The sequence below is a fragment of the Schistocerca americana genome, chromosome 7, assembly GCF_021461395.2.
Source record: "Schistocerca americana isolate TAMUIC-IGC-003095 chromosome 7, iqSchAmer2.1, whole genome shotgun sequence".
Taxonomy (NCBI): domain Eukaryota; kingdom Metazoa; phylum Arthropoda; class Insecta; order Orthoptera; family Acrididae; genus Schistocerca; species Schistocerca americana.
The window spans coordinates 547122430-547142365 of NC_060125.1; the positions used below are offsets into that span (position 1 = coordinate 547122430).

General features: G+C 43.2%; 1 protein-coding gene across 3 annotated transcripts in view; it reads left to right on the forward strand.

Moving 5' to 3' along the window:
- The first annotated feature begins 2581 nt into the window (after positions 1–2581).
- The window catches only part of LOC124622508 (mitochondrial mRNA pseudouridine synthase RPUSD3-like), a 133748-nt gene continuing 116393 nt past the window's right edge, over positions 2582–19936 (forward strand). For 2 of the 3 annotated variants that reach the window (XM_047148227.1, XM_047148228.1), the window contains exon 1: positions 2582–2994. In XM_047148227.1, coding sequence (XP_047004183.1) covers positions 2814–2994 — 181 coding nt within the window. In that variant the 5' untranslated portion in view covers positions 2582–2813. Of the gene's footprint in view, positions 2995–3062; positions 3326–19936 lie in introns of those variants that run through there. The other variant, XM_047148229.1, reaches the window with a different exon arrangement.

Consider the following 19936-nt stretch of genomic DNA (forward strand, 5'->3'; position numbering starts at 1 on the left):
TGACTCCCAATGTTCATGATTTTCGCAATACGCCACGGCACTGGATCACTTGGGTTCGTTTGGTATCTGTGGCAGTTTTTCATGAGAGAAAGTTTGTTTGCTTCGGATGTCTGTTCGTGAATCGTGAATAATACACAATTTCTCCCTCATTTCACGAGCAGTAGTGCACATTATCAAAAATTCGAGCTGCGAGTGGTCGATCGCGGTCGAAATGCAACATGTGGCACGAACATGGTCTTATTTCCTCTTTAGCTGTCCACCACATCTCGAATGCTGCAGGTATTAAACAAGGTTCGAATCTGAAATTTCCACAGCTGGAAATTCGATCCGTCCAGTTTTACAATGCTTCTTGTGATTCCTTCACACTAAATGGCCAAAAAATGACTCGCGAGACGTCTCGATTCGCGTTTCAAACAAGAGACATAAAAACTTCTGTGGTGAAATTCTTCAACTAATCTGGGCCTATACCGTATTAAGGTTTATGGAAGCCAAATTCACATACCGGAATATAGGGAAACAACTTTTATTACTTCATAATACAAAGCAAAGTGGATGGAGTGGCAGACACACAACAAATGAAGCAACATTCCCAAGGCGCATCAAAAGAAGTGCGACTGTAGCACCATCAGTATCTTAGGCAGGGACATTTTTTAACGCGAAAATAACATTTCAGTTTCGACATAGTTTCTTGAGCAGATAATCAGTATGTTCATTCCCTCGTAATTTATTATCCATTTTTATTCCTAGAAATCTTATATATGACAATTTTCTTTTTGAACTTTGAAAGCAATTTCAAGAGCTTGTACCTTCTTACTTACTGTCTAAACCTGCATTAAAATTTTTTTGAAAGGTTTAATAGTAGCCTATTTGCTGCAAACTATTTTTATACATGTTTTGTTATTCCTTCAATAGTAATCTGCATTGAGGCTGCGACGCACTTGTATCATCTATAAATATAACTATATTTGCATTACATTATTATTTATTGGTGCCAGTAGGTGATAAATATACACTAAGAAGATAAGAAGTCTAAGAATCGAAGCATGAGGAACACATTACTTAATAGTTCTCCACTCTGATTTTACTGTTTCCCCTACACCTGTTAGGGCTACTCTTTGTTTCCTGGTATGTAAGTAGGGTTCTAGGCAAGCTAATATATGTTCTTTGTTGCCATAGTGTGGAAGGTTTATTATTACTATTATTATTATTATTATTATACATTTTTTCTCTTAAGACAGTGATTGAACTTGAATGTTACATGATTATTCAGTTTTTCCCCCTTTTTTAATGTTTTCTTCTTCTTTTTTCTTCTCAAAAACGCTTAATTCTTTGACTGCGTTCGTGTTTCCTTTGTTGTGACCATATTTTCCCTGGTCTCTTCCTTTCTTTTACTTCAAATTTCGTGTTCATAATTTCGTTTGGAATTTGCCTCTTTTCTCTATCATTTCTTTATTGATTCCTCCATGTCTTAGGTCTTCTTCTATTTCATGAAACCACTGTGTTTTTTTGATTGAGCTGTTAACTTACATCAAAAATCCTCTTTAAGAGTCCAGTGTTCTTCATTCTGTGTATGTTAATCGGCGTTTCCTGATTATGTCTGTGAGTCTGTCTGTATGTTCGTACAGTTCTTAGGTTGGCCTCTTCATTCACATACTATCTCTATGTATTGCTCCAAAAATTTTTCGAATGATTTTAGGTTCTTTTCTTTTCTGTCTCTGTGATGCCCAATGTGGAATTTTTTATAATAATATGTTATGTTTTACTCAGTCAAAAGGTGTAGCGAGCTCAAGGAATATCCCTACAGGTAACTGACAACATCCATACATTGCAAAATGTCTACGGATGGCTAATCAAATAAATAAATAAATAAATAAATAAATAAAAGGTTATATTCTACAGTTCAGTTCATCTAGAATATCTTTAGCAACACTGAATATTGCACCCTCTGTCGTGAGCCCTCTGCGAAAGCCAAATTGGGAGAGTCATTTTTGAGTTATGTGTTTGTACAATCTATTTCACAATGCCCTTTCGAATATTTTTAAAACAACTGGCAGCAGGGAGATAGCCCAATAGTTAGTTTAATGGATTATTTTGCACGATAAATCATAATGATATGAAACGAGGATTTTACAGTCACATCAGAAATTAATTTTCAAATATGGCTACATGCTGAACATTTGTAAGACTTTTGTAACTACAGATGAGAGTTGGTGATTCCTGCCCTCCACTTTGTACACATTACAATAATAGAAATTCAACTAAGGAATAGATGGAGTTGTCAAGGGGAAACTTTTCCAGTTAATTTTCAAATTTTACTTTGTTCTATGTCAGACTTTTTATATCACTGGATAAATGATCAATGATTTTAATTGGTGCATTGTGCACCTGCACCCCTTTTGTACTACAGAGAACGTTAAAATAGAGTAATGAATGTTGTTTTACATGTTTCATAGATGCAAAGAGACAAAGAATACGTAAGTAGCACAATATGTTGCTGATTAAGTCACGACATTATTTTTGTGCCCTGGTAGATACTCCGTCGCACCCGGAAGAATCATTGCTGTTATCGATAGGTGTCGATGTTACCGCAAATCAAAGTTTACCGCGAATGTTATGAAAGAAATTATGAGTGTGTGTTGTTATTATGTGTTTAGTGTTACGTCTTAGTGGAATTTACTGATCACTAGTGAAAGCCACGCAAAGGAGAGTTAGTAGTGCTGTGTTTTTTTAAATGAGAGAAGAAACAGTTTCTGATAGTTTTCTGTCTACCAGTTTACCATCACCCGATACTGTCATTGTAAAGGAGAAGCACCATGATTGCTGTTAGGGATGGTTATAAGTTCATCGGCACTCCACATGGGATATTATTGAGGCGTCTACGCGGACCATTAGAAGATTTTAAAGCAGCGAAGCATGTCTACAGCCAGTTGTGCCCCTGGAACAACGTGCGAAGTTTTGTGGACCATTTGCTGAAAAATATCTGTTATAATAGAGGTAATAGATTAAATGTTAAATAACGGTTTTCACGAGTGTACAGTTCGTTGTGATGGTCTGAACAGTATCTTGAACATGAAGTTCTTTGTTCTCGTAGCCACATTGCGAATACGAAGTTTTTTTAAGGACACTGTCGGTACGAACTGGGACTTGAAAATCCTTCATTACCGGTACCATAATACCAGTACATACTTCTGCCCCACGCCACAGCGAAATATTGCAGATACCCAGCCCATTTGTCAATTGAACATTTTGGTAGCTACAGTGGTATCTTGTAGCAGACTGAAATACAGGAACCTATGAATGAATGAAGGGATCAGAGTCAGGAGAAGTATGTGTTTAGCTATTCTAGTTGTTTCCAACAGAGCATGTTCAAAGAATTTGGAATGTTTATGATCAACCGTTCAGTATAGACCCTATTTTGATACAGTTGACACTGTCAACATGTAAAATACAGTTAACAGTATAACTCCATATGTAAGTAAAAATGATATACTAAAAAAATAGTGCACTTTTAACTGTAACGTATTTAGATCCCCACTGGGAAATTTTGAATGAGTGATCTGGATACCTTACTGTGCTATCTGTTAGACAGCAGCAAGTCATTAATAATCAGTGGTGGCTTCAGTGTAGATTTTCTAAAATATTCTGATAGGGATAATTATCTGGAAAGCTTATTTGGATCCTACAATTTTATCTCAGTAATTAACTTTCCAGTATGGGTGGATAAAGACGATAGGCCCCAGGTGATTTATATTTTCTTCGATGAAGCTCGAAGCAAAAAAATAACTACCCTGTAACAAATACTCTCTCTAATCATCATGCACCGGTCGTTTGGATAAGTAACATCGTGTCTTAACAGTATGGGTACTCCTCCTTGGAAATCAGAATAATTAATGTGTCCGGGACAAATGGTTTTTAAGAATGATTTACAAGAAATGACATGGGATGAAATTTATAATGAACCAAATGTTATCATGAAATAGATTAAATTTTAAGTTATTTTACTTTCTGTGTCCAGACAAGAACATTTAAATACTCTTCCTCGAAAGCACAGCAGGTTTAATAGCCCTGTCATTGGATGAAATTATATCTTCCACTGTGCAGTCAAACTCTCTCTTTGGGCACATGAGCAGACGTTCAGTCGTCTGTGTTTCTTCACATTCACACTGCTCTATCTTCAGAGTAGCTCCACTTACCCATGTTTACATTGCGTTTTGAGATTATTCTTCTTAATCCATTCAGTGCTCTTCGTGTACTATATTGTAGTTGCTGCCCTTGTTTGATTTTCTCTTTGTGGTGCAGGTTTGCATTCTGCTGAGAGTCCAGGCTTAAAGAAAGGTGGTGGCTCTCAGGTTGGCTTTCTTGCGGTACTGTCTGTTAGCTATAGCTCTTCCTTGATTTAAGACAAATTGGGACTGTTTGGTGGTTATACTTTAAGTGCCCTGGGTCAGTTTGCTGCTTTTTCCTCTCTCATTCACTGGTTACTTTGCATCTGATATTTGGCGGTGCCATGGCCACAAGAAACCAGATGGTAGTTGAGGAACATGAAAGAGAAACAATGGTTGAAAAGGAAGTGAGACAGGGCTATAGCCAATCCCTGATATTATTCAATTTGTATATTGAGCAAGCTGTAAAGGAAACTAAAGAAAAATTTGGAGTAGGAATCAAAGTCCAGGGGGCTGAAATAAAAGCTTTGAGACTTGCCGATAACATTGCAGTTCTGTCAGGGACAGCAAAGGACTTGCAAGAGCAGTTGAACAGAATGGACAGTGTCTTGAAAAGAAGATATAAGATGAAAAAAACAACAAAATCAAAACAAGGATAATGGAAAGTAGTTGAACTAACTCAGTTGATGCTGAGGAAATTAGATTAGGAAATGACTAAAGTAGTAGATGAGCTTTTTGGGCAGCTAAATAACTGCTGATGAGGATAGGGAGGACATAAAATGTAGATTGGCCATGGCAAGGAAAGTGTTTCTGAAGAAGAGAAATTTGTTAAAATCGAGTATAGATTAAAGTGTCAGGAAGCCTTTTCTGGAAGTAGGCCTATTTATATGGAGTGTAGCCATTTATGGAAGTGAAACATGGATGATAAAGTTTATACAAGAAGAAAATAAACACTTTTGAAATGTGGTGCTACAGAAGAATGCTGAAGATTAGATGGGAGCTAGTGAATAGAATTGGGGAGAAGAGGAATCTGTGGCACAACTTGACTAGAAGAAAGAATCGGTTGGTAGGACATGTTCTGAGTCATCAAGGGATCACGAATTTAGTATTGGAGGGAAGCGTGGAGGGTAAAAATAGTAGAGGGCGACCAGGAGATGAATACACTAACAAGATGCAGAAGGATGTAGGTTGCAGTTGTTCTCTGAGTTGAAGAGGCTTGCACATGATAGAGTAGCATGGAGAGCTGCATCAAATCAGTCTTTGTACTCAAGACAACAACAACAGAGGCCACAGGTGGGTAAATTGTGTAGAGGGGTGTAGGCCTCGGGCATCCAGTGACAATCCTGATAGTCTCATTTAAAGTGATGCTTGCTTGTTTGGAGTGCCTGGATGCCTCCAATACTGGTGCCACATATTCTCCAGCTGCAAAACAGAGTCTCATTGCTGATGATTGAAGAACTGTGGGTTGTGCTCCCCATGTTGAACCAGTCACTTTATGTATAATGTGTCATGCACATTATTTTCCTTTTAGATCATTGCAGTGTTTTTTAGATGACCTTGTACGGTCTGGTGTGACTCCCAAGTATTTTGGTTTGGTGTGGTGGTGTAATCTAAACCCTTTCCATTCTATTTCCTTGGCACTTACCTGTTATGCAGGTCGAAAGCGCATACTTCCATATTTTCCAGATTAAATCACAGGTGATTTTATTCATAGTAGTCCTCCAGGGTATGTAAAGCCTGTGTCAGTTTTCTTTTAATCTCTTCAAATGTTCTTCCTTGGACAGTAATATCAGAGTCATCTGCATATATGAATCTCTTTATATCTGTCTGGTGTGGCTGGTCATTTGTATACATATTGTAAGAAAATGGGGGAAGAATAGTTCCTTACGGTAATCTGTTCTTTTGGTTTCTCCATCTACTTTCCTTCTCTTGCGGAGTTTACATAGAATCTTCAATTCTGCAACATGGCTCTTCACATGTAAGTCAGTCAAATGTCCTTTGTTATTTCGCAGGTTTTTGTGAGGAGGCATTGGTGGTTTACTGTATCGTATGCAGCAGGAAGATCAACAAAGAAAGTGGCAGTTATCAGTTTCCTTTCAAAACTGTCTTCAATGTGTGGAGTTAGATTTAGTATTTGACTGCAACATGCTTTCCCTGTTCCAAATCCAACTTGTTTAGGGATAAGTTTCGTGTTAATTTTGGTTGCTATTCTTTACAGAATCATTCTTTTGAATAACTTACATGTGTGGCAGGTTAAGGAAACAGGATGGAAATTTTTTGGCCCTGTCATCTCTTTGCCAGGCTCTAGAAAAGCTACTAGTCGTGCTTTCCTCCACAGTTCGGGAATCTGATATGTTTGCAAACATCTGTTCATCATCCTCACCAGCCATTCATTAGTTTTCACACCAAACTGCTTCATATGCTTTATTTTCTTTGAGTTCTCGCACTGCTCTTCCCAGTTCGTGAGGGGTGAATGGAGATTCTAGAAATTCACTCTCTCCTCGTATGTTTCACTTGAGATACAGTGTATCTGCCTCCTGTCTTGCCTTGTCATTCAGTAGTTGTTGTTGAGCAGTCTGTTTCAGAGTGACGTTCATACTCAATGGCAGGCTCGGAGGCTCATTGCTAGGATGTTGTATCACCTTCCATGCTCTTTGACTGTTCTGTTTCGTGCCAAGACCAGATAATAGTTTAGCTCATCTCTCCCTTCTTTATTCAGCTATGCTTTGGAGTAGTTCTTTTCCCGTTTCAGCTGTATCTGGGGAAAAAGAATCTGCATTGTACTTGTTATGATAGTTGCTTAAGAGATCTTTTGAACTTGAGTCAAGGCTAGATATAAATTGGTTCCTCCTTGACATTTTCTTTACAAATTTTAAAAATTCTTAGTTGTTTGTTGGGACTGCTTTTATATTTTCAGCTTTGAGATCCAGTTCTTCTCTGTAAGCGACTCATATCACTTTCTTGCAGTTAAAGCATTGTTTCAAGGATATATTTTCTACCTGGATAACTCCAAAAACTATACAAAATACAGGGCAGTGTTGCATCCAAGGGAAAGCTGCTTCTGCTTTTTTTGTAACATGATAAGCAGTGTTTTAGTAATGAAGATGATGATGGGATTATATCATCTCTTCTGCCATCTGCCGCTGTTTAAAGATGGTCTTAGTTTAGGATAAAAAATAATCTTCAGTCCCTCTCTTGCTGTCCAGTATTCTAGTTCTTCCCCCTTTTTTTCGTTAAATTGTATCCCTGATTTACACTTAAAATCTCCCAATACAACCTTGATGTTTTTGTTATGAAACTTATTTGGCTTGTGGAATGTAAAATCAATATTAGATGGTTTGTATCACTGATCTAACAGTGCACGACTGTAGCTCAATTGATAAAATTTCAATGTTGTTTTTGTCCGTGAAACTTGTTGACTTAATCCTTATAGCTGGTCTATCAAAGAAGCGGAAGTGTCCGATTCCACCCATCTGCTTTGCCCCGTGGCGTAAGGGAGTTAAGATGTGTGACGCCATTAAGGTGTGGAGTTTGAGTTTGTTGTATTTGTAGATGTCGTCTTCTTGTGTTTGATAACGCCCTCTGTTTTGTGTGTGTGTGTGTGTGTGTGTGTGTGTGTGTGTGTGTGTGTGTGTGTGAGAGAGAGAGAGAGAGAGCGCGTAGTTTTTACTGTAGGCGTTGGTGTTTTGGTAACGTCGGCTGTAGTTGACCTGTATAGGTCAAGGGAAGTGTCCGATTCCTATAGATTTTGTAATTATTTTTCTTGTCCATCATTTTGTGTGTTTTGGGATCGTGTTGTTGTTGTTGTTTTTTTTCCTTTTTTCCTGTTATATTTAGCTTGTCCCTTCTCTAAAACCCTCAGTTTGCCACAGTTGTCCCATTAGTTTGATTGTATTTTAGGAGGGAGATGTTATTGTCTTATTTATACATACTTTCGTGTTTGTTGCTGTGTGTATGTAGTGACATCATTGGCGCCATATTGGAGGCGCTTAGAATAGCCGTTTCCGCCATGTTGATGACATCATGGGTCAAAGCAGACGGGTGGAATCGGACACTTCCATAATCCCAAGACAGCACTACCATATTGTTCTTGAGGGCATTCTGATACCATATTCATGCCTTCAGGTTTTGGTCTGTGGTCATTTACCTCACTGTGTGTTGCTTGCAATGTTAAAATGTCCCATGAATATTGTTTGCACTTGTCTCATGATAAGACTTCTTTCTCTCTTGACAGTCCTTCAATATTTCAGGAAGTTGTCACAATTTTTGTTCTTCAGGTGGTCCAGTTTTGTGTGCTTGCAATTTTTCTTCGATGTTTCCCTGTAGTAGGACTAGCTGTTCATGCTAGTTCGTTTCCAGGGTACACACGATTGTGTTCTATGTACCCTTATTGCATTATAAACCCATAGCATTATTTGGAAATTGCTTTCCACATAAGTTAATCAGAAATTTCGGTAAATAACCATGTAAAAAAACCATCTATAACTAGAGGGATTAAAGTATCTTGTGAAAGGAAAAGGGAAATGTATCTGTTGACAGGAACAAGTAGAGACCCTGCAGGAGTTGTACACTAAAACAACCACTCAAAATTACTAAAGAAAGTTTTTAAAAAATACAAGGAAGGGGCACATAATGTCAGAAATCAGTAATTCCAACAACAGACTTAGGCTAAATGGACTGCAGTGAAACAAAAAACAGAACAACCAACCACAGATCAGGATAACATCACTGTTAAACTAAATGGAAGGGCTATAAGTGATGCATCACAGGTATCAAATATATTAATCATTTCTTAAATGTAGTAGAAAGCATAGGGACAAACAGCTCAAGATAAGAATAACGGCATTATGTAGGAAAAATAACTCTCATAAAATTCAGTCGTATGAATGCATCACCAACTTCTTCTGAAATTAAGAAAATTATACACTACATCCTTCCAAAGATAAAAGCTCATCTGATTTTGATGGTGTTTCGAATAAAGTACTAAAGATTTGTTCCCACATAATAAACCCAGTCTTACCCAAAATATATAAGCATCAGTAACTCCAGGCATTTTTTCAGAGAGACTGAAATGTACAGTTGTTAATCCCTTCTTTAAGAGTGATGATAAGAGAGATTCAATAACTATAGGCCTATTTCACTGCTGACATCATTCTCCAAAATTTTTGAGATGGGGATGTATTCCAGAATAGTATCTAACCATAGCAATAATAATATCTTCAGCAGATCACAGTTTTGATTTTAGAAGAGTTACTTTGCTGAGAGAATACCATTTACATGTTCATTCACCAAATTTTGCAAGCATAGATAACAAATAATCACAAGTTGTTTATGGCTGTTGTGTGTGTGTGTGTGTGTGTGTGTGGGACAGTCTTGAGTTTGGTAAATGCATCATGTGACAATTTCTTGTATTATGCAAATGAACATTATTTCTTAGTCTTGATCACAACTCCAAGTAATGTCACATTCTTATCTCATACTTTATTGCACGGAGAGTGATAGAAATTCTTCTGTCCTTGTTCTGTTAGTGGATAGCTGGATGGCCATACAGCAGTAGTCAGTCATTCCAATTATTTCTCCGTTGTAGTTTTGAACACTTTGTATGTTGGCACCTGTTATCAGTGTTATGTCGTCAGCATATAATATGTTCTTGCATATGTGATTTGAGAAATCCTTTATGTAAACAATGAAAAGGGAGGGTCCAAGAACCAACCCCTGATTTCATATTTTATTTTCAACAGTTTTGATATCTGATTATTTGCATAGCCTTTCAGGTAGATAGGTTCTAAATACACATATTAAATTATCTTTTATGCAATAGTGCACAGATTTTGTTACTAGCCTCATGTGAGTTGAAAGCTTTGCTCAAATCTATAAGCGTAGCACATTTAGTTTCTCTCTTTTCAGCATGATCATATTATTAATTATCAGATATGCTACTGCTTTCAGTGTTAGGTAGTTTTACGTTGCATGGAACATTTGCACAATAAATTGTAATGATGTGGCATGGTCACAGTGACAGACTGGTGTGTAGCATAGTGTGAGGCTTAGCTGTGTTGGAAGCTGACAGTTTGGTTGTGAGTTGGTGAAGCCAGTGAATGTGTCATGACCACTTTAATGGTAGAGGGCAGTACGTTTCAGGTGTAGTTGCCAGCAGAAATGGCTGCAGAACTAAAATAGTGTGTTATTGACTCTGATGCAGCTTATTTGTTAAGCTCAGGTGTGACTGGCTGTAAATTATGGCAGTGGTGCATTCGTGGAGTGTAATTCAAACCCATTATAAAGATGCTTGAATTGAATTCAACTGAGTTTTATTTGATCATGTAGGATTTTACTATGTGCAGCGATTGTATGTTTAATGTAAGGCATGTCAAAAAAAGTATATACAAATTCAATGTAAAGGCGCGTTTACACTGAGTTCGCAACATTATTCACAACATTGTTTGCAACATTGTTCGTGGCTAGTAATGGACTACTGATGTTCACAACCCAAAATCAGTGTTCCACGGCTGCATCGATAGAGTTCAAAGAAACATTGTTCGTGGCCTGCTACCACTAAATTCCGCTACGCAGCGCGGGTATTCATTTGCTTTCAGTGAGTGTCTTGGTGTTTGTTTTGCGGTGAGTGTAGTGGTTCGTTTGTTTTATTTCCCTTCATTTTTATCTGAAATAGAGTGGTCACGAGACAAAATTTTCCAATTGATATCGCAGTATGAGGCAGAGGAGTGCCTATGGAATGTACACTGTGTAGGTTACAAAAATACTAAAATCAAACACGATTCAGCTTGGCGCCAGCAGCAGTGATGTGGACAAAAAAATTAAATCTCTATTGTCTCAGTACCGACGAGAGAAAAGAAAAATAGGGGACACTAAAAAATCTGGATGTGGTACTGACACACTTTACAAAACGAAGTGGTTTGGATTTAAATACCTACGTTTCCTGGATGATATCCAGGAAGCAAAGGAGACCCAGGACACAATTGAAGAGGTAAACAAGGTTATACTTGCATATGATTAATTTTATTCTCTTGTACAACAATTTTAACAGTAATTATTTTACCATGGAACAGCTCCTCGTGGGCTCACAAAGTAGTTGGCAAATTCGTCGCGAATTTTCTTGAATGTTTGAGAAGTTCTCCATGGTATATTTGGGAGTGTAGTAGTAGAGGTTACATTAACATCTCGTCTCCATGTCCCTGGAATGACTTCTCCTGTTTGTGGACAAAAAGAATCGAAGCTTCCTGGTGGGCTATAATAACTTCTTGACTCTGAATTTTTTCTTAAAAAATTATGCAGACACTCTGCTGTCATTGTGATGGTTTGTGCCTTCTGTGGTTGTAATAGCATCAGTTTGCTGAAGACCCGGAACACTGAAGCCATAAAACCAAATGTGTTTTCCACACTCATCCTTGCCTTTGACATTTTGTGGTAAATAAATGATCGTATGGCATAGACTCTCTGTTTAGAGCCTCTGTTGTGCCTACCTGGATACGGCTTCATGATGTTTTCGTGTAATGGAAAAGCATCATCTGCCGTAAATACGTGTGGTAGTGGCTTTGTCCCTCCAGGTAAACACTCGTGACGTGGCAAGTTCAGTTTCTTTTTGTGAATTAGTTCACTTATGGAGGTTTTCTTGAAAACACCTCCATCAGAAATCCTCCCTCGGCAGCCAACATCAGCATATAAAAAGTTGTAGTTGGTGTCAACTACAGCAAGCAACACAATGCTAAACGATCCTCTATAGTTATAACACTCACTCCCACTAGCAACAGGGCACTGTAGAACAGTGTGCTTCCCATCAATGGCTCCCACGCATTGAGGGAAGTGGAGTGCTTGGCGGAACACACTTTCTTTTGAACGCCATTCGTCTTCAGTAGCTGGCATCTGAAACAAGTAAATTTGGCTTCAGGTTTTGCAAGAGCTACCTCAACATGCAGCAACTGAAACAGAGTAACCTGCAGAGAAGGGTGAAGAGGACAGCACACCACCTCCACCACAAAAGCTGGCCAAGAGGGGGGGGGGGGGTGGAAGAAGAGACCCCATACTTAATGCAGCAGAAATGTTGCATAATATTATGCAGCAGCAACATCAACGCCAACTGAATGCTCTGAGGAAGCAGCAGCATACCGTAATAAACATAGACACAGCAGCATCATCAGCGTCAACTTCAACCACAGATTCCCCTGTCACATTCATTGGCACCATATCTGATTTGGATTCTGAAGAAATTATCTTTATGGAATGATGCAAATATGCAAATACTAATATAAAAATAAATATCTAATCAAATAAATACGTCACAACCTGGCAAGAACAGTGACACAACTAAAAAATGCAATATTTGAGGAAACACTTTTAAAGAATTATACGAAACTTTTAGTGAAGTAGTACTAGCTTCTTTTACTTTTCAAGTAAGTATTTAATGGTAGTATAGTCTGTTATATTATATACAAAAGTAATACTGTAATTGTATCCATATTTTTCAGTGACTTAAACTCAAAACTGCCATTTTCGAGTTGTGTCACTTTTCTTGTTGGAGTATATGTTTCAGTACTGTTAACGTAGCTTAATTACCTTTACATAATCCTTCAACCAAAGCTTCACAAACTTCCAGAACTATTTGAGATATGGCTGGCTTTGAAATGTGGAATAAATATGCAAGGCTTTGATAGGAGTCTCCTTGACGCCAGAAAATGAAGAGTAACAGCAAGTCTTTACTTCAAAGGGATTGCTTTTCTGAAATTTGTGTCTTTCTTTGAAACAACTGGTCCTATAATATTCAACAACATTTCAAAATCTGACGGCGACATCCTAGTGAAGTTACGAAAGCCAGAACCGTCTTCCAAATTCAGCTCGCAAAGCGTGTCATTCCCGCCATGTCTTCTATAGTATGATGTTTTGGTCCACCAGTGATCACTATGTCATTTTCTTGGTCTGTTCATTTTATTAAGTATTATTATTGCAGCACCAAATGTCATTAATTCTTCCTCTTCACTTGACAAAGCGTATCTCTTGATGTGGACCCCCTGGGTGTTCGGGGGTAAGAATAGGCCCGCAGTATTCCTGCCTGTCGTAAGAGGCGACTAAAAGGAGTCTCAAATGTTTCGGCCTTATGTGATGGTCCCCTGTCGGGTTTGACCTCCATACCTCAAAATTTTTCCGAAGAGCGAGCCGATTGGGGAAGGGCGCCTTACTTGGTGTATTGTGTCCATCTTGCGTTGAGAACTTTCACAATCTTACTCGTCGTTGCATTGCAGTCCTGCTCGCTCTCCATCGCTTGGGCATGGATACGCTCCTGCGTGCACTTTCTGCGAAGCACTGTGCAGGGCCATTTTCTGCACTGACGGCGACCATGGACCACATGTCACCTAACATCCAGCACGGTAGCCAGTCCGTTGTGGTGGGGCCGCCATGTACCCTCTAGGTTGTAGCCCCCTGACAACACAGGGATCACTCTACTGATGCCTGCGCCGTTAACTCCCCACGTATGCCAAGGAGTAGATGCCCATCTCCCTGGGGCATCGGGACTCCCGGCAATGGCCATCCTGCCAGGTGGCCTTTGCTGTGGCTGGGTGGCGCCCGTGGGGAGGGCCCTTGGTCGGAGTAGGTGGCATCAGGGCGGATGACCCGCAATGAAGCGTGGTACATCATCTCTCGCTGGCGGCCAGCCGTCAGCAGTCTCTAAGCGTTCCAAAGCTCACTTTAAGGCTAATGTGTATGACCCCAAATCGTTCCCTCCCTGGCCACACCATGGGAGGAACGAAAGGCTATGAATTAGAGCGAAAGATATTCGCCCTGGTATCTCGTCTGTACCAGAGCTGACGGGGAATCGTTTGTGTCTGTGAAGCCACAGTTCTTTGTCGAACATTTAGAGGACAAGTTTGGGGAGGTGGAGGGCTTGTCCAAGATGCGGTCAGGGTCAGTCTTAATAAAAACGGCATTCTCTGCCCAGTCACAAGCCTTGCCCGCTTGTACGAAGTTGGGGGGTGTTTCTGTTACTATCACCCCACATAACAGCTTAAATATGGTCCAGGGAATTATTTTTCACCGTGATCTCCTTTTACAGTCCGATGACGAGCTGTGCGCCAACTTAGAGCGACGAGGGGTCCATTTCGTCCGGCGCGTCCACCGGGGTCCGAGGGATCACCAAGTTGCAACCGGTGCCTTCATCTTGGCCTTCGAGGGTGACACGTTACCTGAGAAGGCCAAGGTGATGGTATACCATTGTGATGTCAAGCCCTATATCCCTCCCCCGATGCGGTGCTTCAAGTGTTGGAAGTTCGGCCATATGTCTTCTCGCTGTGCTTCCAGCCTCATTTGTCGTGATTGTGGTCGACCGTCTCATCCTGATACTCCATGTGCCCCGCCTCCCATCTGTGTCAACTGCGGGGAGCACCATCCCCCCTGCTCGCCGGACTGTAAGATTCTCCAGAAGGAGTGGAAAATAATGGAATACAAGACCCTGGACAGGCTGACCTACACCGAGGCTAAGCGTAAGTTTGAACGCCTGCATCCAGTATGAATGACTTCCACTTATGCCGCCACTATCGCTCCTGTTACAGTTCCTGTAGCTGCGCCACACACCGTTAGCTCTCAGAGCCAGAGACCCACACCTGCCCCCTTGATGGTGGGGGGCACTCCACTCCCTGTTGCTCCTGCTCCATCTACTTCAGGAGCAACGCCCCCCCAACCATCGGGGACATCAGTTCCCCCTTCCCAGCCGGAGAAGCGTAAGACTTCTTCGGCTCCTCTCGCAAGGAAGGGGTCCCTTGGGGACCTCCCTTCGCAAGTTCTGACTGGTACCAAAGCCGACAGCCGCAGGTGGCTCAAACAACCGCCGGTCCCTGGTCGTCGGGACACACGGTCGTCGTCTGTCCCTGAGACTGACCCAGTGGCGCCCTCCCAGCCTGAACCACCGAAGGCACAGCGAGGGAAGCAGAAGAAGAAGAAAGTCCCCAAGGCTAACGACATTGCGGTGGCACCCATCCCACCGCTTCCTACGAGCTCTGCGTCTGAGGATGAGGTGGAGATTCTGGCGTCCGCTCCTCAGCGCCCCTCAGACGCCATGGATAGCACTAGCACGGGTGCTCAATCGGAGGCAGCAGGTGACCCAGTGGCGTAATCTGCCTTCCCAGTCCCGTCATGCCTTTCACAGACACGGAACATACCATCCTCCAGTGGAACTGCAGCGGTTTCTTCCACCATCTCGCTGAGCTCCGGCAGCTTATCACCCTTTCTTCTGCATTGCTCTTCAGGAAACTTGGTTTCCAGCAATGCAAACCCCCGCCCTCCGAGGCTATCGGGGTTATTATAAGAACCGAGCAGCTTATGAAAGGGTGTCTGGTGGCGTCTGCATCTATGTCCTTAACTCTCTTCACAGCGCGTCTATCCCTCTACAAACAGCTTTAGAGGCTGTCGCTGTTAGGGTGTGGACGCCACAGGCTATTACCGTCTGCAGTCTTTACCTTCCACCGGATGGTGATGTCGCACAGCATGAGCTGGCTGCACTGCTAGCCCAATTGCCGTCACCTTTCTTCTTACTGGGCGACTTCAATGCCCATAACCCTCTGTGGGGTGGGTCAGTGGCAACAGGTCGAGGCGCCACCATTGAGCATTTATTGGAACAGCTCGATCTTTCACTCTTAAATGATGGTTCCTTCACACACTTCAGCGTGGCGCACGGCACTTACTCCTCCATCGACCTTTCCATCTGTAGCCCTCGTCTCTTACCGTCTGTCCAATGGAGTGTGCATGACGACCTGTGTGGCAGTGACCACTTTCCGATCCTTCTGTTACTGCCACAACGTCACTCTTCTGGGCGCCCCAGCAGATGGGCTATGAATAAGGCTGACTGGGACTTGTTCTCCTCTACTGCCGCTATTGAGCCTCTCTCTAGTGATGACATTGATGCGGTGGTTCAATCGGTCACCACCGACATCGTTACTGCCGCTGAATCTGCCATTCCCCGTTCTTCTGGGTCCCCTCGGCGGAGGGCTGTGCCTTGGTGGTCGCCTGAGATCGCTGAAGCGATTAAAGATCGCCGGCGGGCGCTCCAGCGTCACAAGCGACATCCTTCCATACACCACCTTATCGCCTTCAAATGGCTGCGTGCGCGAGCCCGCCTCCTTATCCGCCAAGGCAAGAAGGACTGCTGGGAGCGGTATGTGTCCACCATTGGCCTCCATGTCACTCCATCGCAGGTCTGGGCCAAGATTCGACGCGTCTACGGCTATCGGACCCCTGCCAGCGTCCCTGCGCTCTCACTGAATGGAGCAGTTTGTACTGACTCCGACGTCATTGCAAACCGCTTAGCAGAGCATTTTGGTATGAGTTCCGCTTCTGCGAATTACCCCCAGGCCTTCCGCTCCATTAAAGAGCGGATGGAACGTCGGAGCCCTTCTTTTCGCACAAACACTTCTGGATCCTACAATGCTCCATTCAGTGAGTGGGAATTTCACAGTGCCCTTGCCACTTGCCCTGATACTGCTCCCGGGCCCGATCGCATCCACTGTCAGATGCTGAAACACCTTTCAGTGGACTGCAAGCGACGCCTCCTCGACCTGTACAACCGTCTTTGGGTCGAGGGTGAGTTCCCGTCGCAATGGCGGGGAGCATTGTCATCCCCGTTTTGAAACTGGGCAAGAGCCCTTTGGAGGTGGACAGCTACTGCCCCATTAGCCTCACCAACGTTCTTTGCACGCTTCTCGAACGGATGGTGAGCCGGCGCTTGAATTGGATACTGGAATCTCGGGGCCTTCTGGCCCCGTCTCAGGGTGGGTTCCGTAAAGGCCGCTCCGCCGCCGACAATTTGGTGAGCCTGGAGTCGGCCATCCGTACTGCCTTTGCCCGCCGTCAGCACCTGGTCGCTGTCTTTTTCGACATGCGGAAGGCGTATGATACGACGTGGCGTCATCACATCCTTTCTACACTTCATGGATGGGGTCTTCGGGGCCCTCTGCCGATTTTTATCCGCAATTTCCTGTCGTATCGTACCTTCCGCATGCAAGTCACAGCCTCATATAGTTCCTCCCACGTCCAGGAGACCGGTGTGCCACAGGGTTCTGTTTTAAGTGTCTGCCTGTTTTTAATAGCCATTAACGGGCTCTCTGCGGCCGTGGGAAATTCTGTCTCTGCTTCCCTGTATGCTGACGACTTCTGCCTTTACTACAGCTCTACTGGCATTGCAGCTGTTGAACGTCAGCTACAAGGCGCTATCCGCAAGGCGCAGTCTTGGGCTGTAGCTCATGGGTTCCAGTTTTCGGCAGCCAAGACCTGCGTTATGCATTTCTGCTGGCGACGTACTGTCCACCCGGAGCCGCAGCTTTCTCTTAACGGCGAACTTCTTTCAGTGGTGGAATCCCACAGGTTTTTGGGGGTGGTTTTCGATGCCCGGCTGACTTGGCTGCCTCATATCCGGCAGTTCAAACAGGCGTGTTGGCGGCATCTCAATGCTCTGCGATGTTTGAGCCACACCCGCTGGGGCGCCGACCGCTCTACCCTGTTACGGCTCTACCAGGCGTTAATCCAGTCCCGTCTGGAATATGGGAGCCTGGCTTATGGCTCAGCATCCCCATCTGCGTTGCGGGTGCTGGACCCAATTCTCCACAGCGGGATACGCCTTGCCACTGGTGCTTTCCGCACCAGCCCTGTGGACAGCATACTAGTGGAGGCAGGTGTCTCTCCACTGCGGTTACGACGCCAACGATTACTGGCTACTTATGCTGCCCATGTTTTTAGCTTGCCCAGGCATCCAAATTACCGTGTGCTGTTCCCGCAGTCACTCGTCCATCTGCCAGAACGTCGGCCCCGGTCGGGTTGTCCGATCGCCGTACGCGTCAAGGAGCTTCTCTCCGGGCTTGGATTTTTCCCTGTTCCACCTCCTTTCCGGGCTCCTTTGCGTACACCCCTGTGGTGTGTTCCTCGCCCTTGCCTTCGGCTCGACTTGGCACAGGGCTCGAAGGACTCAGTCCCTCCAGAGGCCTTCCGCCACCGCTTTTATTCCATCCTGGCCACGTATCAGGGCTCTGGAATTGTTTACACTGACGGTTCGATGGTTGCTGGTCGTGTCGGGTATGCGCTAACTCTAGGGGACCATTCCGAACAACGTTCCTTGCCGGATGGTTGCAGCGTTTACACTGCTGAGCTGGTTGCCATCTTTCGTGCCCTAGAGTATATCCGCTCCTGCTCAGGTGAGTCCTTCGTTATCTGTAGCGATTCCCTGAGCGGTTTACGAGCTCTTGACCAGTGTTTTCCTCGTTCTCGTCTGGTGATGGCTATCCATGAGTCCCTGCATAGTCTTGCGCGTTGCGGCCGCTCTGTGGTCTTCGTGTGGACCCCAGGCCATGTTGGGATACCTGGCAATGAGAATGTTGACCGCCTGGCGAAAGAGGCCACTAGTAAATCAACTCTGGGGATTGGCCTCCCGGAGACTGATTTGCGGGCAGTCTTACGCCGTGAAGTCCTTTCGGTTTGGGACACTGAATGGCGCAATCTGCCCACGCCCAACAAACTCCGTCCAATCAAGGCGACGATGACTGTGTGGCGGTCGTCCATGCGAGTCTCCCGCCAGGAGTCTGTTGTCCTCTGCCGGCTGCGCATTGGGCACACTCGGCTTACGCACGGCCACTTATTGCGCCGTGAGGACGCACCTCTATGTCGCTGCGGCTCCGTTTTATCTGTGGTCCATATTTTATTGGAGTGTCCGCTTTTAGATGTGCTCAGGCAGTCGTTCGCACTGCCTGACACGCTCCCTGCCCTTTTAACAGATGACTCGGCTATGGCTGACTTAGTTTTACATTTTATTCAGGCAGGGGGTTTTTATAATTTAATCTAAGTGTTTCTGTTTTATCTTCGTGTTTTGTGTTGAGTCCGGTCTTTGGCCTCCGGTTTTCAACTGATTTTTTAATGTGTTTTCAGTGGTTGGCTTTTCCTTTTTTATTTCTATGGTCGGCCAACCACCGTCACACTCTGTGTGATTTTAGTTCGTTTTGTCTGGTCTTTGTCTCAGTTACACTTGTTCTGTGTCGTCTGTGCTCTATTCTGTTCCTCTTTTTTATTCTCTGTGGGTGTTTTTAGTACTTGGAATAAGGGACCGATGACCGTAGCAGTCTGGTCCCTTTAATCCCACAAACCAACCAATCTTGATGTGGATACGCAAAGTAACCTATCAGTTCACCATAGCAGACTATGCGAATACGTAGAAATGTTGGTCGCTAGTGTAAACAGGAATGCGAACAACGAACAATGTTGCCAACATGTTGAGGGGACAAGTTGCACACAATGTTCCAAACAAAAACATGTTCTGAGCACAGTTTAAACGCGCTTTAATAGGTACTCTTCAACACTAAAATTCTTTTTTTGCTAGGCAGTTTTCTTTGGAAAGTTAGTGTCATGTGTACTACCACATAGGTTTTGAGCAGCTACTGGAATTTGTGCGGACATTCTGGAAAGTAGGTTAGGCCCTATGCTAAATGAGCATAGGTATACAATTTTTAAACTGTGTCCATATGAGATGTTAAATGTTTGTATAAGTAAACCAGTTGTAGTGACAAGGCACAGGTTGAGAGTCAGGTGGGTGCTTCCTAAGAATAGATACTTTTCAGTGCTATACCTAAGTTGCATGTGGTGGGTAAGTTCAGACTGTAAATCCAAAGGTCCTGCTTTCAAGTCGTAATTCGTTCTAAAGATAAATTTTTGTTAAGTGTTATGTCTCTCCCCCCTGATGATGATTTAATAACATAAAAAATGCTAAGCTGCTCAGAGGTTTCGATTGG